The sequence below is a fragment of the Epinephelus fuscoguttatus genome, linkage group LG2, assembly GCF_011397635.1.
Source record: "Epinephelus fuscoguttatus linkage group LG2, E.fuscoguttatus.final_Chr_v1".
Classification (NCBI taxonomy): Eukaryota; Metazoa; Chordata; class Actinopteri; order Perciformes; family Serranidae; genus Epinephelus; species Epinephelus fuscoguttatus.
Window position 1 is genome coordinate 32,022,094 of NC_064753.1, and position 25,224 is coordinate 32,047,317.

The 25,224-nt window shown below is 43.1% G+C and overlaps 1 protein-coding gene across 1 annotated transcript; it reads left to right on the plus strand.

Annotated features, from left to right (window-relative positions):
* galns (galactosamine (N-acetyl)-6-sulfatase) lies at positions 1-25,109 on the plus strand. The gene is made up of 14 exons (XM_049598335.1): positions 1-159; positions 251-374; positions 2,548-2,622; positions 2,768-2,870; positions 4,732-4,875; positions 5,673-5,739; positions 6,343-6,470; positions 6,578-6,717; positions 6,872-6,975; positions 10,778-10,920; positions 12,469-12,571; positions 17,598-17,719; positions 22,695-22,812; positions 24,613-25,109. Exons 1-14 carry the CDS (start codon positions 43-45, stop codon positions 24,697-24,699), a joined length of 1,575 nt encoding a protein of 524 aa, XP_049454292.1. The 5' UTR covers positions 1-42; the 3' UTR covers positions 24,700-25,109.
* Positions 25,110-25,224: the final 115 nt, after the last annotated feature.

Here is a 25,224-nt window from a genome sequence, read left to right on the forward strand (position 1 = left end):
CCACTTCCTCGAAGCTGATGCTCATATGACTTCAGCACAGCAATGCGAATCATGTCTGCCTTAACTCCTGCTCTCTTCTGTGCAATGATATGTTGTTCCTTGACAGAAAAGACAACAAATGTTTCAACTCCAAACATCATCATAATGCTCATGGATGACGTAAGTTTTTACCCTATGATTTTTGTGTGTTTTGCCTTTCTGGGTGTGATGTGTATGTATTAACTCTCCATTTTTCCCCTCTGCTCTTCAGATGGGTTGGGGGGACTTGGGGGTGTTTGGCCAGCCCTCTAAAGAGACCCCTAACCTGGATGCCATGGCTGCTGAGGGGATGCTACTTCCAAATTTCTACACTGCGAGTCCACTCTGTTCCCCTTGTGAGTCACTGTCAGTGTTGTAATATAGAACCTGAACCAGCAGTTCCTGTTTTACAAGATGTTAGATGAGCTTATTTTCTGTCTCTCATCAAGGCTTCAGCTTTCTATTTCTATACATTTGTTTTTATTGTCAAGATTCAAGATTGCTTTATTTGTCTTTAAAGGCTGCCACTTCAAAATACACACGTAGAAACAGACATAAAGTGCATTCAAATGCATGCAACACTGCCTCTCCTTTTACACCTTCCTTTTGTCATTAGTTTAGGAGATTCGCTGGTAGAGGGATAAATAGTTTTTATACTTATTCTGGTATCATGAGAGGGAGAGGACTTGGGAGGGGTCAAATTTTTTTTGGCCATAGACCTATCAAGAGCCATTTTTGCCCCCCCAAAAATAAATAAATAAATAAAAACTGTCTGGAGCCACAAAACATTACATAAAAGTAATACAGCCTTTTAAATTGAATTTAGCCTATCAAGATTAGTAATAGATCTAAATGAGCATTCATTATTATGTTTTTACACAAGGTGGCTGTTCTGCAGTGCACTATTTTTGATTACTTGGTGCTTTAACTTTGCAGCATTGCTGATGAAAGCAAACAAATTTGTCTGTTAAATGTGTTTTATTTGAGCATGTCGACATGTAACCACATGAATGTATCTAAATACACATATGTGCAGTTCGAACGTATGCTCTTTTTCTTTTCTTTTTTTCTGAAGATATACTAAACAAGGCACGGTGGTGCAGTGGTTAGCACTGTCACCTGACAGCAAGAGGGTTCCTGGTTCAAACACAGGGTGGGGGAGTCCTTCTGTGTGGAGTTTGCATATTCTCCCTGTGTCAGCGTGGGTTTTCTCTGGGTACCCTGGCTTCCTCTCACAGTCCAAAGACATGCAGGTTAATTGGTGACTCTAAATTGTCCGTAGGTGTGAATGTGAGTGTGAATGGTTGTCTGTCTCTATGTGTCAGCCCTGTGATAGTCTGGCAACCTGTCAAGGGTGTACCCTGTCTCTTGCCCAATGTCATCTGGGATAGGCTCCAGCCCTCTGCGACCCTCAAGAGGATAAGCGGTTACAAAAATGGATGGATGGATGGATTTGGAATCCACAGCTAGCATAACTAGGAAGACTCAAGACTACTGTGGCCATTGCTAGTGATGTTTTTAGTGGAAAAGGCGCTAGACCAGACATATGACACACATTTTAGTTGACGAAATGTGAAATAATTTTTTTACATCGATGTATAGGCTACGCATTTTCATAGTTGAAGGATGTAAGAATCACTGTAGGCCTTCAACAATAAATTAAAATGAAAATGTTGAAAAAATAATGATTATTCATGTCACATTTAATTTTCTGTCAAAGCCACAGGGAGCCACTGCTCCAGACCCTAGCCTTTTAACTATAGTGCTTTTAAAGACAGTAGTTAGTGGAGTTTGCATGTTCTCCCTGTGTCAGCATGAGTTTTCTCCAGGTACTCCAGCTTCCTCCCACAGTCCAAAGACATGCAGCTTAATTGGTGACTTTAAATTGCCTGAACATGAGCGTGAATGGTTGTCTGTCTCTATGTGTCAGCCCTGCAATAGTCTGGCAACTGGTCCAGGGTGTACCTGGCTCTTGCCCAACGTCAGCTGGGATAGGCTCCCCCAGCGACCCCTAACAGGATAAGCAGTTACAGAAAATGAATGAATGAATGAGTTAGATGGGGTGATGCTCCCTCACAGTGATTCTGTGCAGGAAAGCAGGAATTGTTACGTCACTGTTGTTAGAAACCTTTTAACTCTATGTTGGTAATTATCATGTTTTTTAGGTAAACTTAATTGAAGGTGTATATACATGTAAAATGCTTTGGATTCAGAATAAAGTTTGTGAGCATTTTGTTCATGAAAAGTTATACAACCCTTGTGGATGAACTTTAGAAATACCAGGCAGTCAAGCTGAAAAGCTGCTTTTCTTCTTGTTGAATTGAAATGTGAAGGTACAGAGTTTCACCTGACAGCAGTGATTAGAGTCCATAATTCAGTTGAATCACAGCCATAAATAGCAGTTGGGTGTAGAAAGGGATATTGGTCTTGGTATTTACAGAAAACAAATGTGTTTGCCAGTAAAAAAGCATTTGAAGGACCACCATTCAGAAATCTTAATGATTTTTTTTTCTGTCATTTTAATGACAGCCAGGGCCGCACTTCTCAGCGGGAGGCTCCCTGTCAGGAACGGTTTCTATACCACAAATGGCCACGCCAGGAACGGTACACTCTCAGTATATCCTTACTGTGCAATTTATCCAGCTGCAAATAATTTCTTGCAGGTTTTCTCATTACTTCGTCCATAATGTACAGTTTGCAATAAAGTCCTGGAAAGTTCTGTACACTAAATTTTGACCCTTTTTTACAGCATACACACCACAGGAGATAGTGGGAGGAATCTCTGAGGATGAGATTTTAATACCCCAGATGCTGAAGAAAAAGGGCTACGTCAGCAAGATAGTTGGCAAGTGGTGAGCTCTTTATCTTTCTGTAATCCAGGTTTTTAGTGGTTTCTGAAGTTTTAGGTTATGTTGATGTCGACAGGCTGTGGTGGCTGTGATTGACATCTGTGGAATTGATTCCATGAATTAAAGTTTGTTTGCATGTTTTAACCAGTTTATTACTTAACTTACTGATGATTATTTTCCACAGTATACAGCAATTTTATACTAAATGTTTTAATGTATTTTTCCAACCACTGATGTGCATCCATTTCTGTGTGGTACTAAAATCTTCCCTTTGTTGCTCTCTTGTAATGTCCCAAGCCATGATTGCTTATTTTAAAGGTTAAGTGTGTAAGATTTAGTGGCATCTAGTGGTAAGGATTGCAGATTGCAACCGGCTGAAAATTCTCCCTGTTAGAATACCTTCAGTGTTCACTGTTCAGGAAGCTTTTACTGGGCCCTGAATTATCTGCGGAGGTCTCTTCCTCTCCAAAACAAACAAACCTGGTGATATTAACTTGTGAAAACACTGAATTAAGCAGTTTTATGTTTATAAATTTATATTATAAATTATTATAAATATTATATATTTATAAATTATTATTATATATATATAAATTATTATATATAAATATATATTATAAATTTTTATAAATTCGTGTTTCTCCAACACTGTTTGACATGATGGAGACGGGCCACTGGGCCAGCACTTGCTAATGTGATCTTTTTTCTCTTTTATTTTAATCAAACAAAACCCCAAATTCATCAACAGACACTCAAGTATTTATACAAAGAGACATGGAAAGTGCAAACAAACATTTAACATATTAATACTGGCCCTTAATTAACAGACTTTACTGTGACATAGACATGTAAAGGATCTATATAGTTTTTTTTTTTCACTTGGGGCCACATTATCTCCGTCTAAAGCCATGCCCATCAGCACCTTCCCTCCTGGTGCACACGTTGGACCATAACCTGAGAGCAATCATCACAGTTTACCGTGCAGCACCAGTGGGATCTGCAGTTGCAGGTGCTCATTACCTCCATGCGTCTCTCTTCCACCCTTAGGCAGCATTCATGACACAACCTGTGGATATACCTGTGGTAACTTAAGATCCAGGGGCTGGTTGCACAAAGCACCATAAACTCAGCCATGTTGCGGTTAACAAACTTTAAGCAATTCCTTAAGTTTAAGACCAAAATATGGAGAAAAACTTAAGGAAACCTGAAGGAGAAGACTCAAGGATGTTTTGTGCAAGCAATTTTATTGAAAGGAATCCTTAATTTGAAATTAAAAGAAAATCTTGGCTTAAAGTTCTTTATGCAACCAGCCCCAGACATTCAGGAACCACTACAAATACTCAATAAAGCAGTTTGATGTTGAAAAGTCAGTGTTTTTCATACACTCTCTTCGCGGAGGGGCTGTTAACCACAATGGCCCATACGAAACAGTGGATTGCTCTGTCTAGAGCCAGTGTTTGGTTTGTCCTTTCTGGGCCACTGTAGAAACATGGCAGACTCAATGCGTGGGGACACACTCCCTATGTACATACTTATTGTATTCCATTTATGACAATATATTCCCCTAAATCTTACACACTGCACCTTTAAAAGACCTTCACAATATTACCACCAAACACACAACTTTAATGTGATAGATTAGGTTGATAGATAGAAACTGTTGTGAAGTAAATGGAAATCAATGAGAGCCTAAATGTAGTAACTGCAATCAGACATCAAAATAAGTATGTTGTGCTTTTGAAAATGATTTTTAGTAGCACAGGTTTGTTTGATCTGCAGTAGTGGTCTACATTTAAATGCACAGAATGCTCCTTCAGTCATCTTAATCTGTCAGTGTGTGAGTGCACTTTGTTTGTCACTAAAGGCATCTGGGCCACAGACCGCAGTACCTGCCTCTGGAGAAAGGCTTTGATGAATGGTTTGGTGCACCAGACTGCCACTTTGGCCCTTACAACAGCAGCTTCAGACCTAACATCCCCGTCTACAACAACTCTGAGATGCTTGGCAGGTAGTATCACACACGGGCACTCAGATATACATAACAGCAGACAGATACAGATGCTGAAAATCTATAAAAATCTTCTTTCCCCCGTGACTCAGTGGAATGGTTTGGCTGGCTGCTCCTCTGGATGAGTTGAGTGTCTCCCCTCCTCTTCCTTCTCTGTACCAGCTGTGCTTGTGTATTCCATTTTCCGCCCATTTGTTTTCCCCAAAACAGCCATATGTGTATTCAGGGTCATTGGAACTGGCAGCCGGGCGTGTTTTTCGCTTAGCCGTGGGTTTAATCAGCGCTGCATACCTGGGCCCTGGACAGACATACGCACGCACACACACACATAGACACGCATGCACACAGACACACACGCCCTCAAGAGACGGCAGGTTGCGCTGGCTGTGTGCGAGGACACCTGGAGGAAGTGAAGCGTAAGAAAGAGAGATGCCTGTCACTGCTTCTCTGCTCGCCGCGCTACGCTTCAGCAACACCTCATAACAGTTCCCTCTGCTCAGCTCTGCTGAGACTTCCCAAATATGTCTTTCACCAAAATCTCCTGCAAACACAGTCCGCAAGAGGGAAATTTGCCTCCGTTGTCTTAATGATATTGTCTGAGGTAGTTTCGGTCAATTTAGAGGCAGATTGAAAGCCCTGACAAAACAATCAGGTCGTTGTGAAAGAGTCATTTTATGCGGTTGGATAAGCAGAGGAGGAATGGCACAGTGTGGCCTCGGCAGGTATTCAGATGGGATGATAGTTAACTAATAATGAAGGTTTATTTATTGAATCATGTCAACCCACTTGTTTTTCAGATACTATGAGGAGTTTAAGATTGACAGGAAGACGGGAGAGTCCAACCTAACACAGATGTACTTGAAGGTAAGTTCAGGCCCACCTGTCCTTTCGGAGTCTGTCTCAGATGATACAACACTTTCAGAGGAGCAGAGTGTGTCAGGTACTCCCTAGAATATGAAATAGAGTACAAGTTTATTGTCCACCAGAGTGGAAAATCAGGTTTGACTCACCAAAATATAAAAGCACAAAAACATAAATCATCTATTTAACAAATTAAAAGCGCAATTAATTTGATCATTACCGTGCTTTTCACCAGCAGAAGTGGATTGTTGACTTTTGCGCACGCTCGTCTTGATTATCTCTGCTGCCTATGTCAGTCCCTCCCATTCACTTCCTGAGGGGATCAAAAGCAGCACGCAGAGATACACTGCATGCTTGAGAGGTGTACTTTGTCATCACAAGAAGAAGATGCATCTGTCAAGTAGAGCTTTGTAAAGCTCATATTAGCGTGTCTTATGGAGCTAGACTGGTTTCAGTCGTGCTGTTATTAATGTGGAGGATTGTTTGGAAAATGCAGTGAGAAAGTCATTTTTTTATACTGTCTGACAGCAGTACTGTGAATCAAGCTACACTAAGTCATTTGACATCTGCACTGACAGTGTTGTGTCACACCTCCCACTTCTACAGGAAGGGCTTGACTTTATACGTCGCCAGACTGTGGCCCAGCAGCCCTTCTTCCTCTACTGGGCAGCTGACGCCACTCACGCACCTGTCTATGCCTCCAAACACTTCCTAGGGAGGAGCCAGCGAGGCCGGTACATTATATCCTACCTTGCTGACTCTTTTACTGTCCATCAGATGCATGAGGTAATAAGTGAATGTATTTCTCATGGGGAATGATTAAAGCTATGGTTGTCTGTAGGTATGGTGATGCAGTGATGGAGCTGGACTACAGTGTCGGTCAGATCTTGTCATTGCTGCAGAGTCTGGGCATCGAAAACAACACCTTTGTCTTCTTCACCTCAGACAATGGAGCTGCTCTAATATCTGGCCCAAATGAAAGTAGGCACTGAACTCAAATGCACACGTACACACACACACAGTTATTCTTCTGTGAAACCGAGTCAGTTCATTTTTGTCTCAGACACATTTTCTGTCCTGTATGTGTGTGTGTGATTTGATACATGGATGCATGCCCGTGCTTCTGATTCCTCAGGCGGGAGCAACGGGCCGTTCCTCTGCGGGAAGCAGACCACATTTGAAGGGGGCATGAGGGAGCCAGCCATTGCCTGGTGGCCTGGACACATCAAAGGAGGCACGGTGAGAATACCCCTGTGATTTAAAGCTTTTACCAAATAAAGCCTCCAATAAATTCCAAGACGATCATTCACTTAATCCCCACCATCTTCTCTAGAGACTAGACTAGACTTAGACCCGGGATCCAGAGCCAGTTTTTTCTCTTCTAAGCATTGTTGCTGCTCCTTAATGTTCTGCCTATCAACAGGTACCAGGAGCTAAACTGTTCTCTGTGCAGCTGTAGGCGATGCACAGGACTATAAAGCAGGGTTGAGAGTAAAGGAATAATTATTTCACTAATCCTCTCTTTTGAATGATTGTTGCTTTTTGTTTTCATTTGTGTATCGTTTACCACTTTACACGCGCACACTCTGACCCAGTGGCGCCGTAACCAGTTAATCTCGACTATGCTCAACTTCTGTCGAGCGATTGAACTCCAGAAACACTGAAGATAAACTGTGTGATTGCAGCCATGAAGCATGTGGGCGCTTTTTTCCACTGTTTCCTCAAATATTTTTTGGCTGGAATTAATGCTCCAAACTCTCTCTTTCCTCCCTCCCCCTCCCCAATTTAACCCCCCACCCACACCGTGATCCTCTAAGCCTGTGCGTTCTGCAAATGACTTTTAATTGTATTAGGGGCAGCTGTGACACGGGGCTGTGACGCAGAGGGATTTGGTGGAGGAGCGAGCGGAGGCTGCAGTCTGCAGTAAGCCTTGCCCCTGGCTCATCTCACAGGGGTGTGCTGGGGCCTGATAGCACAGCAGAGTAGCGAGGGAGAGAGGGATTGGGAGCGTCTTAAGCGGCTAATCTGTTTGTGTGTTTGCTGAGGTTGGATTGAGCCGTAATGAGGACTTCAGTATCTGAATATGCCAGGCGCTCAGGATAAAGGAACGGGAGGGATGGAGGGGAGGGGAGGGGAGGAGAGGGGGGGTTGGTGGTACAGGGAAGGAAGCAAGGAAGAAGTAAAAGGGGTGGCTGGTGTAGAAAAGAGAAAAGGAGGAGTGCTAAAGACGCTGGCACTGCCACGCTGCCAGGATTGGTGCTGTGTTCGCAGGGCTTTGCTGCACCTGTGCCACTTTATAATTGACCAGTGCGTCTGTGTATGCATGTGCAGGTGTGTAAAACATGTCTGTGTAATTTTTGTTTGATTGTACATGCCCGCACATGTGCTTTTGTATGTATTTTGGATCAGTTGTATGTGTGACAGACAACTTTCTAGACCAGTGGAAGAGGCACAGAGGTAAATAATAACAGTATCTCTAGCCGTAGGCATAGATTCTCAGGGGAGAGGGGTGCAGGGTACACATCCCCATCAATATTTAGAACATATGCATCTGTCCCTCACAATGAACAACATTCCCACCTGAAATTGATGCAGGAAAGGCACAAATTGGTGCATAAAACTTCACCAGAATGCAGGAACGTTGGTGTTTGTTGTGATATATTTCCTGGAGGAGAACCCCCAACCTCCCCAATGTCATATGTGTCCACCCCAACGCTAAAGCGAAATCTGCGCCCTTGTTTGCAGTTGTGCCTCGGCTGTGAGAACGTGGGTCCATAGATCCTCCCTGAAGCTCTCTGGGATCGTGATGACAAAGCTGCTTTGTTGGAGCTACTGTACTCTACAGCTCCGGATCCATCACTTTGGGAGGGAGGACAGACCAGGCACAGGGTTTCCCCCCTCAGTTGTTTTGTAGTCCTCTGAAATCTTTGTTGATCTGAGCATTGAAAAGTTCATAAGCTCCAATGGTGGAGACAACAAACAGCCATGCAAGCCTTTGTTATAGCGGGATTTCAGCAGGTTCATTGTGCTATCTAGGAACAGATTAGGGATGCACGATATTGGATTTTTTTGCCGATATCCGATATGCCGATAGGTAACAACTCATTTGACTGATAACTGATAGCGATATCGATATATCTACTTTTTTCCCTACCCAATTTAAGCAATCATTAAGTCCCCCCTGCGGTTGAATTAACATCAAATAATGCATGCATACTCTTATCAAGGAGGATCAGTGATAGAAAGATCTGAGTGATGAAACTTGGAAATTTAACTGACTAAATGTGCAGGACGTTGTTGTCATATTTAGGAGGATAGCAGGTGGTGTACAGGAATGAGGGAGCATTGCTGGTCTGAGCAGGTGCATATTCAGCATTCTCCCAGTGCCTGAGGAGGGCGAGGGGGCCAGGGTGACGAGGGGTGAGCGGCTGCAGGAACAGAGATGGGGAGGCGGGTGGGGTTTCGGCCCCACCACGTTGTCGAGCGTCCCCAATCCCTTTTGTTGTGTTTTATCAGGCAGCAGACACACAGGCAGAGTGGCAGAGACGGGGATAGAAGCACTGCCTCCTCAGATAACCAACATCACCACTCACGACACAGAAAGAAACGAGAGAAAGAGAGTGTGACGTTAATAGAGAGTGATGAGTCAGTCAAAAAAAGAGAAGAAGAAAGAACAAAGGGTGAAGAAAGAATGAAGTTCAGCGTTGACTGCAAACGAGGGCAGAGCTAATGAAGGAAGGAAATAAAAGATGGCAACTCATGAGATAAATTCCACCGTCAGAGCCGTCTAAGTCTGAAAGTTTTGCTTTTTTTGGTCATGCAAGTTATTACCAACTAAATGTCAGTTTGGCTTCTTCTTGTGTCCTTTTGTCCTGTCTTCTTTAGTGGTTTGTGTGTGTGTCTGTGTGAGGGGGACTTTGAAAAAAAAGAAAAGAAAAATGAAGTGAAGGACTAAATCTGTTAGTGTTTGTGTGTGTGTGTGTGTGTGTGTGTGTGTGTGTGTGTGTGTGTGTGCATGTGTGTGAGAAGGAGAAAGTCTGGATGTGCAGATAGATCATGGAATGCATTGCAAAGCCTTTTCTGTGGCTGGTTCTGTGGATACAGAAGAAAGAGGGAATTCATTTCAGTGCTAAGGAGCTTGTGTGTGCGAATGTGTGTGCGCCTGTGTCTGTATGTGTGCTGGCTGCCGATAGGAGCACAGCGGCACATGGCGGTGCAGCTGCAGAGGCCTGATAGTGCTATCTGATTGTGAGCGTGCCGTCTCCCTCTAAGGCTCGCTCAGGAGAGAATGGAACGGAAGATCAAGGATGACAACGAAAAAATGTCATTTTATCTGAAAATAGTTCAAAGTTTATAAATAAAATAAAGCTTTTCAGTGGGACTGGGAGAAGGAGATAAAACACCAGCTCGCTCCAGCTCCAGCCGCCTGCTTGCCCGGGCCTTGTCCTCTTCCTACTTTCTCTCCTCTTTTTCTTCGCTCCTCCTTTTTCGTTTCCTCCCCCCCCAAAAAAAACTAATTTAGAAAGAGAAGCATTTTGGAGGCTTTATAATAAACCTGCAAGCAGAGATTAGAGAGGAGACTGGAGAAATGTACCTCTTTCCTACATGTGTACACACAGCAACACATACAAACATCCTATCATGACTGTGCATTCTTCCCTTGTTCACAGTCATGAAGAAAATCCTGCGTAAAGGAGCGAGCTTGTGGTATTCCTGAACTATAAAACTGTTCATTCCTGATTTGTGAACTTGTAATTATTTGGCACTGATGGCAAAAAGAAGCAAAATCATTGAGGAGTAATTCTTAGAAACAGTGGTGGAGATATACGCAAAATCATGACTACATTGTTTGTGGTAAGAAGAACAGCACCTGGTAGCACTGCCATTAAAAAATGTGTGTTAGTCCTTGAAAGGACACTTTGCCAGTCCTCATTCCCTCAAAGCTCCTCACTTTTAATGATCCTGACTCGCAGGTTGTGTGAAATGGCTTCTCATACTGTAGATAGTGAATGGAGCTTTTTATTTCTTTGTCCTTATACAGGTGAATTACCAGTTGGCCAGTGTGATGGACCTGTTCACCACCAGTCTGGTTCTGGCTGGTATCACCCCTCCCGATGACAGAGCCCTGGACGGACTGGACCTGACACCTGTCCTGCTTAGCGGCATGCATACACACCAAGACAGGCAAGCACACACACTAGCTGTAATCTCGAAGAACAGATATCTGCATATGTATGCAGAATCTGTAGGCAACCGGACAAGGTGCTGATATCAGAAGCACTGGTTTCCGTTTGTGGAGTAGTATTGACCAATCAAAGAAGTGCATAGAGGTGGAACAAACTGGCCAAAATGCAATCTCAGAACACATCAGCTGCAAAATGGCTTTTTAAATTTTTCTGCATTCATATGTGTATGAATAAACAATATTTGTTTTCAGAGATTAGCTGAAATGATTGGCGCATGAAAGAGGAAGTCTTGGTCCGCATGTCTGCTGGTTATACAGGAAACCCCAAAATACTGACACATTCAACCAAATTCTGTTTGAAGCTTACATGGCACATCCTTGCATACTGCACCCTACACCAGTACAAGACAAACCCGCTAGTGCTGCAGTTATTTGAACCCTGCTGCATATGATAAGGCTTAGTCTCTATATACAGACTCTACATTCAGTGAATGTAGAGTCTGTAGGCAAACCCCGGAGATCTTGCCTCCGGAAGAAGAGCGGAAGAGCCCTGGTTTCCGGTTGTAGGCTGTTTGTAGTCCGCGTGATATTGATCAATCACGTTTGAGCCGGCTGCAGTTGTTGCCAGGTTAAACGCCCCGTGCGGTGAACTAATGAAACATAATTGGCGTCACTGCAAACTCTGAATCCATTGCAAAGGTTCAGCATATTTACTTATTATATATAAACGGAAGTCGGAAACGGAAGTTCGCCTCCTCCGCCCAAATCAAACCGGAATGCCAAAAAATCAGGGGTCTGCCCCCAGAGGCTGCATCGCCATCTGCCAGAAGTCAGGCGCCGAATACAGCCGATGGGTTCCGAGAATGGATAAGGCTTAACGTAGCAATCAGCCACTTTAATCATTTGCACAAAGACGTGACTTACCTAATAAGTGACAAGACCCTCACCCTTACCCATAGCTATCTAAATGCTAGCATAGCATTTTCTTAAGAGGTTCCACTTTCGGATAAAGGGGCAAAGGGAGCTGATCTTGTTGGTATAGTTGTGATGTAGCTCGTGGGTGAGTTACATAGCTACTCCAGCTGAAGCAATACCTACTCGGAAAGACTGACCATTTCCCCTAGAGGCTTATTGTTGTCAGACTGATAGCCAAAGGGTTTCAAGATTGCATTACTTGTTATAGGATTTTACCACTTGGTTAGAGATTGTTTGGCGTTTGTGTCCTTTACTTTGGGGCAAAAGTCCCCTTCATTTTTTAAACGCTTTTGAGCGGAACAGCAGTGTTAATTTTGTCATGCAAGAGGACAACAAGGAGGCTTTTTGAGCCATGCTAACTCTGAGGTTTTCCATCGGTACGTCAACCACTTTGACCAAACGATCTCAGTAACTACGGTAAGTATTACAGTGGAGTTTTGTGTAGACTTTCATGTCATGGATGGTCCCATTTCCTCTTCCTCTTGTGCCATCATAAGGTCAGAATTGTATTTTGTCCAATACCTATGACCAAATACCTGCAAAACTAATGATATTCCCATCAACCTCAACAGGCCGATCTTCTATTACCGAGGAAATCAGCTCATGGCCGTGAGGCTTGGACAATACAAGGCCCACTATTGGACCTGGAGCAACTCATGGGAAGAGTTTAAAAAGGTAAGATTCCCTTTTAATCCAGCAACTCTGTGCCATCTCTGTTTCCTCAGTTCCTGATTTGCACTGCCACATCCTCCCTCTTTGTCTCTCCTAATCTTACTCAAACACACAAACACTTTCACTGTTGGTGTTATCTTGAAAATGGCTCATCAGTTGACTGCTGTGTACATCAGAGCGTAATGAATATTAATGAAGAACCCCCCACATCAGCGAACTTACATCATTCATCAACCAGTTGACTTGTTTGTTCTGACTCCAGTGGAGATTTTCTTCCTCTGCATTTACATACTGACGTTCCCCGCTGTAGACTTGTTCTTTTGGCACCACGGAGCTCAAAAGGAAGAAAGAAAGGCAGATGCCAGCAGTATCTCTCGGTCGTAATTACATCAACTCGGCACTGATTAAATGTATCAGGAGAAAAGTGAAATGTGACACTTGAGAGGCAAAGATCTGTCTCTCTCTCCTCTGTCCATAAAAACATGTCCTCCTGTCCTCCCATCATGGCTCTGCTTTTCCTGTGATCCAGTTTGTTTTATGCCCCATCGGTCGCTTAAATTGCTCTCTCCTTCAGGGCCGCTGAATCAATAGCAGCCTCCTTTATCAACTCATGTGAACTGAAGTGGAACTTCACAAATAATAGCGTCTGATTGCCTGTGAGTTGCCTATCGATTGGTGTGTGTGTACATGAGAGAGGGAGAAAGGACCAGAGAAAACATGTACATGTATGTCCTGTGTGTGTGTTTTATGGGGCCACTGTTGAGTTCCTCTGAGGGAGCGAGAGTTAAATTGCCAATATGCTTCATGTCATTGTGGCTGAATTCTTTAAGTGTCCATCTCATGTAAACCATAGTGCATTTTATAAATGTGTTTAACAAAGTCAGACTATGCATGAAATTAGCCTTAGAAGGAAAGTTCTTGTTTAGCCCTTCTCATGCAGGAATAACATGGATTAATGATTATTTTAAAATGATCTGGACCCTTTAAACCTTAAAATTACAGGCTTCACTTTAACCTGTCTTGCAACAGAAATACAGAATCAAACTTTGTTTTTACTGACACAAAAATCATGTTTTCCTGCTTGCTCTTCTGCTTTGGTAATACTTTAAAATATAATTTGTTTTTTCTTGGCGCATGGTAAGAAAATAAACAAGGGAAGATGTGTGTCTGTGAAGAAGAACAAAATTACAGGTTAATAGCTGGGAGACGTATCGCTCTGTCCTGGCTGTGTTCATGCAGCTCAGCCATGAGGAAAATGAGAAATTTCACAGGCTTAAATGGCTCTCATCAAACTCTCTTGAGGCAGTGTAGTGATGTTAATATTGCGAAATATAGTTTGTCGTGGCTGTGGCTCCTTTGTATCTGGATTGCTGAGTAACCTGTGATACAGTAGCAGCTCGACGGCAGCTGTGATGGCTTTTTTTTTTTACCATGTTGAATGCTTCAAGGTGATCAATGTAAACTGAAAAATGTTGTTTTCTAGATATCTGTTAGTCCTACACAGGTTACATCAACTGCAGGTTTTTACATGTTTGTAGAATATGTCAAATATACTGATCAAATCCATAAAGTAGAAAGTAGCAGTGGCCCCTCTGGTATAATAGCTGGGCCCTTCCTGGCAAATATAACTGGAGGCCAACATCACTGTCTTTAGGAAGCTGTGGCAAACTCAATTTTTAACCTAGTCCCAAGCAAGTTTAACCCTGTCAACACAGCTTGTCTGGAGGGAAGCTAAATAATAATAAAATTGAGCATATTAGTTCAGGCAGGACACAATATCAAGCTCAGCTCACATCCCAGCTACATCAGCTGATCTCAAACAGCCCGATCAACTGATGGAGCAGCTGATTGATGGAAGGGAGTCAACTGATAGATCATATGATTCCTTTATATGCAACCAGTTGGCAAATCTCATTCATGGCGCCCTATTTAAACTGCTCTGGCCTGCCTACTGTTGCTGCTTTGTCTGCAAGCTGCTTTGCAACCCACCTCCACCCCAGCTCCTCCTTTTCATACTGTGTCTGGCTTATCAATGTCATTTCTGTTTGTCATTGATGCTGCTCTGTTCTGTACCCGGGGAGTCTTTGCTGCTGCTCTCTCTGCCTCAGGCTTTCCATGTAGGCGCATGGAAGGGCAGGGAGGTTTGCCTTCTCTGCTTTAGGCTTTCTTTATTTGCACGTGGAAGGGCAGAGAGGCCCCAGAACAGAGCATTACCACCAAACATCATACTGCAAATGGAAATTAAGTTTTCTTTGACTTAAGTGTTCCTGACTGAATTTAGGCTACAGGTTGCGAGGTTGCAAATGGCATTACTATTTTCAAAGGGGTCCCTTCAACGCTTACCTCAAGATATATGAATGAAAATGGGTTCTATGGTTAACCACGAATCTCCCCTACACTTGAGGCTTGTTCCCAGTAAATGTTTGGTTCCTTTCAATCAATGTACTCCTTTACATTAATGCTGTGTGTTAGTCTTTTAAGGAAAAGGACAACCAGCCTAGCTGAAGAACATTGAATCACCTAAAACATGTATGTACAGTTGCATAACACGTGAAAACAGGATTGTCAAAATGTTAATTGCACCAATATTAGTCTAAGCGCAACAGATAATTAGTAATATAAACAGTGGAATAGGAAACCATAATATATCAGTATGCAGGTCTTTAACTCTCATATTGACATAGTTTTCAGCTAGCCTGTATACTTCAACAATATAATTGAATTCCTGAAATTCAGTTAAGGCCTTTGGTTATGGTGTGCCACCCCAAGATTTTTGGTAGACCCATCTGGCCAGTATGAAAATTGTCTGGGGGTGAAACTGGAAAATAGATATGTTTACAGTATAAATAGTTTAAAATATTCAGCCACAATCTACATAAAGTGATTGTTCTCCTTCCAAAGCTGCTTTTTACTTTTGGGATCAAAATAGACGCCACATATTTCCTTTCCAAAATCTATCCCGCCACCGCTGGATGCTCCTGCACTTTATCTTACAATAGCGACTGCTCTGCTCCAGTTTGAAAGCAGCCTAGTTGTATCCATAGCATTAATGTCAGGAGAGATTCGGAGTTATTGCTGTTATGTCTTGGGTACAAGAGACGGAGTCAGAGAGATGCACACAGCAGGCCTTTCTGGCTGCTCCTCTGGGATGAGTTTTTTTTTTCCTTCTTTCTGCATTTCTAAGCTTTTGGCTTCAAAAGACAGGACAAGTCTGGATCAGAGGAGGCTCTGCAGGGCGGGGGGTATCTATCCTTCTCACACTCTCTCTTTCTCTCTCTTCTATATGTATTTTTGAGGTACTCCGTTGAGCGATCTCAGAGGGGGGCAGCAACAGTGCCTTACAGATGAATGCTTTCTCGATATTAGTTGTGCTCATCAAAAAGTGTGTGTGTGTGTGTGTGTGTGTGTGTGTGTGTTGAAGGAGGGGGCAGATCTCCAGGGGGTTCTGGAGGAGTGAGTGTGACTCAATCAGGCTGTGATCACTGCCAGGCACACGAGAATGGAGTCAGGGAGCAGGAGCGAAGGCATGGAGAGATGAAGGGGGGAGTGGGGGTGGAGGTGGAGGTGGGGGTGAGGGGGAGCATAAGGAAGAAAAGTCCTCTATTTTGCCAGTGACTTCGACCCTGTTATGATGCACCAACAGTAGCTGCACAAATAACACAACAGATTGGAAGACAATATGCATATAGGCCACACTACAATGACATTCAGCATTGAGCTCAGAGTAGCAGGTGGCTGCGAGCCTAAACATCCAGATCTCTTTAGCTGAGTGTGTTGTATGTCTTTGTTTTGAATTGCACATGATAAAACACACAGAAAAGTCCTTGTCTGCATGTGTTTCAACTGAAACATTTAACAGAATCAAATACAAGCCACTGTAAATGACCAAAGACATTGCAGAGAGCAAAAAAATTACCAAGGGTTGTTGAGAAAATTGGATGGGAATATGTTTTTCTTTTCTTAGGTTTCACTTGTGGTGCATAAAAACTAAAAGCAAACACTGTGTTGAGTTTCTCAGTAGAGAAAGTCTGAGCTTTGCTGCCAAGACAGGGCAGCTCTGCTCTTTCCTGAGGGGGGGTTGCAGTCTTATTCCAGCATACATACAGAAGACAGGGCCACTGGACTCAGGCTGGGTGATAAAATGTTCTTAAAGGGATAGTGCACCCAAAAATGAAAATTCAGCCATAATCTACTCACCCATATGCCGACGGAGGCTCAGGTGAAGTTTTAGAGTCCTCACATCACTTGCGGAGATCCAAGGGGAGAGGAGGTAGCAACACAACTCCACCTAATGGAGGCTGACGGCACCCCAGATTCAAACATCCAAAAACACATAATTGAAACCACAAAATATCTCCATACTGCTCGTCCGTAGTGATCCAACTGTCCTGAAGCCCCGACGTAAAAAGCTGTTTGGAACAACGTCATTTGAACTTTTTTTTTAGCGTCATTGTAGCCTGTAGCTGTAACTGCTTCTCTGTGTGCTACGCTCACGTGTGCGCGAGACATGCTTTTGCTGGTCTCGCGCGAATCTGGGGCGCCATAAGCCTCCATTAGGTGGAGTTGTGTTGCTACCCCCTCTCCCCTTGGATCTCCGGAAGTGATGCGAGGACACTAAAACTTCACTTGAGCCTCCATCGGCATATGGGTGAGGAGATAATGGCTGAATTTTCATTTTTGGGTGCACTATTCCTTTAATGGTGTAAAATTAAACTGTAGCAGGTGTGCAGAATAACATCCAATAACTTAAAAAACTGAAGAGAAAGAAAACTAATCTGAAGGGTTCATTTTTCCTCCTCAAATGTTATCAGTCTATAATCTAATCCATACTCTGCTTGAGTTACATTATGATACACATACAAGATCATACACATCTGTAGGTAGTCAGCTAATATTACTTATGTATGTAACAATGTAATTATGAGCCAGTTTGGAGATTGTTCAAATGAAACTATATTAGCATCAGTGTGTTTCTGTTCAAGTAAAAATTCAAAAAGGTTTGTGTCTTTTTGTGCGATTTCCCCTACAGGGCATCAACTTCTGTCCAGGTCAGGAGGTCCCGGGTGTGACTACCCACGAGCAGAAAGAGCACACAATGCAACCGATCATTTTCCACCTGGGACGGGATCCTGGGGAGAAGTTCCCCATCAGGTTAGTTCCTTGGAAACTTCAACTCCGCGTACAGCTGATTTCCAGTCAGAGGACAGAGGTGAGGTGAAGGGAAAAATGAGAGAGGGAGGAGAGTGAAGTCAACCAGGAACAAATGAAGAGATGCTGGAAAATGAACCGGAGAGGGGTGAGAATAGGAAAGCAGTTTGCCTGTCGGTAGCACAGACTGTGTATGAGATCAATGCTGATTCAGTGGCATGAAAAAGAAGGCGTCGGATTGATCCGCTCAGCCAGAGCTCGCCTGATTACACCCACCTCTTTGTGATTGCAAACAGCTCCTTAAAGATCACTATCTGGTCCTCAACCCTCCGGTGCACCGCTGCAGGTTAAAATTGCAAGATAAATTGTTCAGGTCTAAATTGAGAGCGAGTGCTGTTTAATGGAGTTTTGTATGTCTACGCTCAGAGGAGAGTTAAGAAACGGCAAAAGGATAAGGACGCCAGAGGACACAGACAGTAAAAGCTGAACTAAGACTATTACTAAATAAAGCTGGGTATATACCGCACCATTTTAGAAATGTTGTGGGTTCCAGTCGTCTGCAATGTAAAGCCAAAGCTCGTGATTTATGTGTCACACTGTGCTGGCTGCCTGATCATCAAGTCGTGACCTGAAATAAAAACATAAAGTTTTTTTCTCTGTTTTCCTTTTTTGATACCCTATTTTCTTTGAATTAAATTTGTGTTAACACTGGATGGATAAAAATATAATTCAAGCTCAGAATTATTAAGAATTACTATGTATTTGTATCAAGATCAAAAAATCAAGTAAGCTATGAGTTCTTGAGGAATTGAGATTGATTTTTAATTTTGTGCTCGGCTTAATTTTTGTTAAAAGGATGACAGTTTATTTTATTTTACGTACTTAATGTTAATCCGGTGACATGAGCTGCTTTGTTTGTTGTGTATATGTATTAAATTGTGTATAAGTGTGTACGACTGTATGTGTGTGGACCTCAGGAAGAATAGCCAGTGCTTTTGCTGGTGCTAATGCGGATCTGACGAAAAGAAAAGACAGAAAACACAATTGTGAATTAAGATTAGTTTGAAGGATTCGAGGCAGGTAGAAGTTTGTTTACTAGCGGATCTTTTAGAACAGAAAGTATTGACAGGCAGCTGAAGATCGTCGGCTATTTCCTGACGTTTCCCTCGTTCGTATCATTCGTGATAGGAGGAGGAGAGAAACTGTTGCCACAGCTTCACCAGTCTGGTGTGTTGTGTCGCCATGACGCATTTAGATGATGTTTGCCACTTGGTGCAGGCGCATTGAGAAAAAAGGCACTGACCTCGGGGAATGCCTCTGCTTCAACTGTGTGAGAGCCTGACAACAGCTGATCAAAATTTCTGACATGCCGGAAATTTGTCCGACGGCCCAGTTGATCAGGTCATGATCGGCTCTCCCCCTCAAAGATGAAAATTGAGTCAGAAACTGGCTTAAAATAGCACAGTGTATGCCCAGCTTAAGGGCACAAAGATAGATGAGCATCATCTCTTACTGTGTGCTGTCAATGCAGAACGTTTATTGGATCTTTTAGAAAACATTACGCAATCTGACGACATGACTAATACATTAAGATAATCTCAGGATCCCTTTGCGCTGCCTCTCGCATTCTGCTCCGGCCTCATCTCCTCTTTGCCTCCTGCTCCAACTCCTTTCAGTTCTGCAGTGAGATTGGATGATAAAACATTAATGTTGTTTTTCAATTGCCCACCTTTTAGCACTGCTATTCACTTGGAAGAATAGAAAAAAGCCAAACCAATCAATACGCAGCCATGTGTTGTGCCGAGTGCTAGATGTGCACACAAACCAAAAATGCGCACTCATTTTTCACCTTTGCAGAGAGGGGTCATCGACTCGGCCCACAAGGTCACCGCCCCCCTCTTCACTGTTCTTCTCCTATCCACTCCAATCAACACCAGTCATTCCTCTTCCTCTCCAAACTTTTGTCTTACTTTTTGCCTTGTTACTTCTCCCTCTCCACCTCCTGCTGTACACCTCGGCTCACTTCTCACCACTCAGCTGCTGTCCCTCTGCATCCACTGGGACCGTCTCCTCCATCCTCGTTAAGTGTGCGTGTGTGTGTGTGTGTGTGTGTGTGTGTGTGTGTGTGTGTGTGTGTGTGTGTGTGTGCGTACACATGTGTACGTGTGCGTTTTGTCCGTGTGCTCCTCGGTCCCCCAGCTGGACTGGCTGCCTGGCCGTCATTAATCTCTGTCTGCACCTAAAGAGCCACTTAAGATGATGTAGGGCCTGTCTGCACACATACCTTCACTACTGTCGCAGGGTGTGATACAGCAAAGAGCGCACACACACACACACACACACACACACACACACACACACACACACACACACACACACACACACTATCCTCAGTCTAGAACACTCACCTAGGAAAACAGTGAGGATTATAATTATGCAATGTAGGAGACAACGTGGGAATAAGGTTCGGTAGATTTTAGGTTGTGGTTGTTTTTCTGCTGTCTTGTAACTGATTACAAACAGAGGATTACTTAGAGATGATAAGGGCCGTGTTGGTGGTCCGTCTGTCCAGGATCTACCCAACTCAGCAAGTCTGGATCCTCATTGGATCCTTTAAAGCCTTTTGCTGCCTTCCACTTCACCCTCCGTCTCTGTGACCCAAGGTACCGAGGTTAACACATCCTACTTTCACGCCACCTACCTCAGCTCACGTCCCCAGGGCCCCCGGCCATCCAGAGTGTAGTCCCAGCCCCAACGCTGCAGGCAGCCCTTGCACAGTCTGGCCTCATCTGCTGCCTGCCACCATGCTCTTGTGTCCCCAATCAATAGTCCTTACTGAAGTGCTCAATTTCCACCAGGGTGGAGAAGGAGGGTGGAGGGGAGGGGAAGGCAGGACAGATGTATTTGATTGTCTCCTCAATTCCCCCACCTTCTGCCACTGTGTGGTTGTTTGTGTGTGTGTGTGTGTGTGTGTGTGTGTGTGTGTGTGTGTGTGTGTGTGTGTGTGTGCCTGTGTGTGTGTGTGCCTGTGTGTGCGCTCCAGCAATAGTGTTATGAATCAGTAATCAGAGTGGTGACACACCTGAGCAATGCCCCCATCCCCCTTGGGTGCCATACATTATAAATCAAAAGACTTCATTTGCATACAGCCTGCTTATTATTCCAGATTTTGCCTCTACACCAGTAAGCTAAGGGTTATAATCATGATAATGAGCTGTGCTGACTGTAGGCTTTTTATTATTTGTTTGCAGAGGGGGCATAAACAAATGATATTATTAGTTTTTGATTTAGAGGTCTGCAGTGTGAGATTTTCGGTGCATAGACAAAACAATACAAAACTTAATGTCTTGTGCGAGTTTCTCAGCGCGTCGCGTGCTTTGCATGCAGACTTATATGGGGGAATTGAATACTTATGGCAGTCTGATAAATCTCCCTTACATTTACTTCTATTAAGTTGCTTCATCACTTATCACAAAATGAATCACGACAATCAGTAGCGGGCACAGATAGGAGGGGAATGAAATATCCCTCTCGCTGATCGAGATTGGGCGAAAGCAGAATTTGCGATTTTAGATAGCTGAAGCAATTTAATCTGAATGTCTGATTTTTAACCGAGGGGAGTAATCCAGTTTTCCCTATCAGCTGGGGGTCAAAACACGTACATGGTTATCTTATGACGAATGCGGCACACCAGGAGAGAGACTAATTGCAGCCAGTGCACTACCAGTCGAGTAATTGTAGGGGAAAGTAAAGACTGAGAGTATCAAGGAAAGGAGCAGGTGCTGGCTGATGGAGGAAGCCTTGCTGCCCTGTGGGAGATCTAAGAGGGAGGGTAGGTGTGAGCTGGACAGGGCCCGGGGTTATTACTCTAATTGACACTTCACCTCACACACATGCACACGTTCCCTAGGGGCCAATCAGAGGGCTTGGTTTGCAGTGGAGGGAGGATGGAAGGCTGGCACAGGTGCTGCCGGCGAGTGTATCAGGGGTGTAATTGCACTGCTGATATTTGTCTATCTGTGTGTCACGCCACCAGACGCCCACTCCCCCAACGCACACACACACACACACACACACATAGACACGCGTACACACACAGCCCATTAACCCTACAGGTCCTATTGAGAGCAGCGTTCCTTTGAAAGCCTTCGGGGCCGCTGTGTTTTACACACTGAATATAATAATGCACAGAGGTGCTCAGGCTCACCGGTGTCCAACAGTAGTAATTGAGAGACAGGGGATGGGAGAGGGGTTACATAGTTCACCCTGCTGAGTGCGCTTTCCCAAAGGGTGCCCAAGTGGACAGCCTGTGTGTGTGTGTGTGTGTGTGTTTATGTTTTTGTCATTGAAAGCTACACCATGTCCTCTCTCTGATATAATGAGTTAAGCGTGGACTGGATACATGTGCACAGTGCATTCACTACAACACTCCCTGGCAAAAAGGCGAACATTTGGAAATTATGTTCATTTTTGTCTGTGTGTTAGTGTGTGTGGTTGTTTGTTAGGCTTCTCAGTTCATAGAAAAATGTTTGAGAAAAAAAACAGACTGTGTGTGTTTGCGTTGATGTGGGTAAGCATTATAGGATAATGTACGGGAAAATTGTGTATGAGGAGGCGAGTTTGTATTTCACCAGTAGATCAATTGAAACTCATTCAGTGTTATCTTAATTGTTGTTGTTAATTACACAATTTAGATACTGATCTCAAATTCTGACGATTGAGAGATAAATATTTTAAAAACTGATTCATCATCTCAGTCATTTTCCAAGCAAAAATGTCGACCCTTGCTTCTAAAAAGTGTCATGTATCATTATAAATTTAATATATTTGGGTTTTGAAGATGTAATGTTTGTTGTTTTAACCTATTTTTTTTTTTACATTAATTTCAATTATTCCCCCCCAAAATCGTGCACATAATAGATAATGAAACTAATTGTTAGTCGCAGCCTTTGTGACCATGTGTATTGTGTGTTTGCAGTGTCCTGACTAAGGAGTACCAGGATGTGCTGAGCAGGATCTCTCCAGTTGTGGAGGAGCATGAGCGGACTCTGGTGCCCGGTGCTCCCCAGCTCAACATGTGTGATAGGGCAGTGATGGTGAGATTTACATAACAAACGTACCATGATACACATTAATCGTGTAATTACAAAAACAATAATAATGTTGTGAAAATGGGCAGGTAACTCTTTTCTCAGTAAATCCATAAGCAGGGGTCCAAAACTATTTAACAGCAGATACGGTTTGTTTCTTTTGGGCCAGCCGCCCTCAAAGCTCGACGTGATTGCACCTGATCTCTCTGTTCTCTGTCCATTATGCTTGTACGACAAATAAGTGAATACGTAAGAGAAATTGAGCCCTTATGAAAAAGCTGTGACTCTAAAAGTCTGAATAGAGTTGCTATCTGTTTCTGAGCCCACAGACTGTTAATGTTTTATTTTCATCCCTGTTTATCACTGTAACTGACCTGCTCCAGAATGTGTATCATGTTTGATGGAATCATATGTTATAACATTAATCTGCACCTTTTCTCCTCCACTGTGTGTGTGTGTGTGTGTGTGTGTGTGTGTGTGTGTGTGTGTGTGTGTGTGTGTGTGTGTGTTATACATTTCTGAAAAGAAAATCTCCTGTAGGTTTATGTAAAGGAGCTAAATTGAGCAGTGGCTTTGCCACCTCAGTGCTGCTGCTGTGGGTTCATCTGTGGCATAGCACTGCCCCCTTGTGGTGGAGAAATAAACCTAATTTCAAGTACAGCTAGAGTGAATAATATTTGGGTGCACTGTGTTATGCTAATACACATATGTTGACTTTTTATATATTATATCTAAAGCATGTCATTATCCATATTGAACTGAAACTGAGATTTGACTACTTAAAGATACACTAGGCAGGATCTTCATTAAAAAAGAAGTAATCCCTCTACATCATTACTTAAGACCACATGGCCTCTGCCGCCTCTGTGTTTGGTACATTTATGAGTGTGTACTCCCACAGCACTCAAGTGAGGTCAGGGCTTTATAAAGAGGAAGTGACCTGTTCCCGACCATAAGCAGAAGGCATCCAAGTTACACAGCGAAAACACCAAACAAGAGCAAACCTGGAGGTTACTTTTACTTTCACTGGCGAGCGGGTTTTCAAACAGTGACATAGAGTAGTGCATAGTGTACCTTTAAAAGGTTTTTGTGACTTCAGTTAATACTGTAAACGACTGTGCAGTGTGAAACCTGCTCTGTAATATCACCACTCAGTCATGAACTGATTGTTTTATAAATAAATTTTGCTAAACATGTTACAATTAAATAAACAAGCAATGCATACATTTTTAAAATATCATGCATATTTTTTAAAAAATCCTGAACACGTACCCCTGAATCACAGTTCCAATAAGATAAACCTTTTTGTGATACATCTTAAACGTGATATTGTGAAACAGACTTGACCACTCGCAGACAACAGCACTGGTTTGTTTTTACCTATAAACAATATTGAGGAAACTTGCAGCCAACCTCTGCACCCTGCTCTGTGTCAGCTCTGGTAGTTACCAGCTTCGTTCCTCCAAGTGGCTGCTTTATAATGAACCTTGGGTTTAACAGATCTGGGGCAAACTGTAATCTCCTACTCTGCACCTTGGGCATGGAATTATGTTTAAAAAAGATTGTAAATTAGAAAAACTTATATCCACTGATGAATTTAGGAGCATCATAAAGAATGTGGCAACAGAGACGTGTGCTTGTTTTTCTTGAGAGGCCACTATGTTTGAATAATCGTTGGCCACCTAATAGTAATATAGTAAGACCCTCATTCCACAGGGCAGGACAAAAACAGTAATGCGTCTCCCTGTAATATCTCTGATAACATCATATTCTTGCGCTTACTGTGACATCTGCTCTCTGTTTCAGAACTGGGCCCCCCCAGGCTGTGAGAAGTTAGGAAAGTGTCTCAAAGTGCCCAAGTCTGCGCCCTGGAAGTGTGACTGGCCGCACTGAGACGATGAGGAACCAAAACCTGGAGATGTGCCTTTCTACAGAACAACAGACAACAGTATTTTTTTAAAAGGATGCATCTTTAAATTCTTTGTAAAATGGTTTGTGCACAATGTTGAGGAGAATGACGTGAGGTAAAACTAAGGGAATAATGTTGATGTACAACATTACATTGATTATGCAAACTGATTTTCACAGCTGTGATTTTAATGAGCCAACACAAGTTTTACCTGCTCTGGAGAAGCTCTGCATCAAGAGCCAGACTCATTTTGATGATGTAGAGCAGATATGGGACTGTATTTATTTAGATCTAATGAAATTAATTGTGCCATGTTGGATTATTGGATTAATTCTGTGTACTTCTTGTATGCATACGGCAGCATTTGTGGTTTTTAATAAACGTATTTTTACTACATTGTATCCTGACTATTTTTGGACCTCCTTCCATTCAGTTTGACAGATCACCAGCCCTGATCAAAATTACTCTACGGTCCTCTGTCTTTTCCTGTAAAAGTCAGAGCACATACT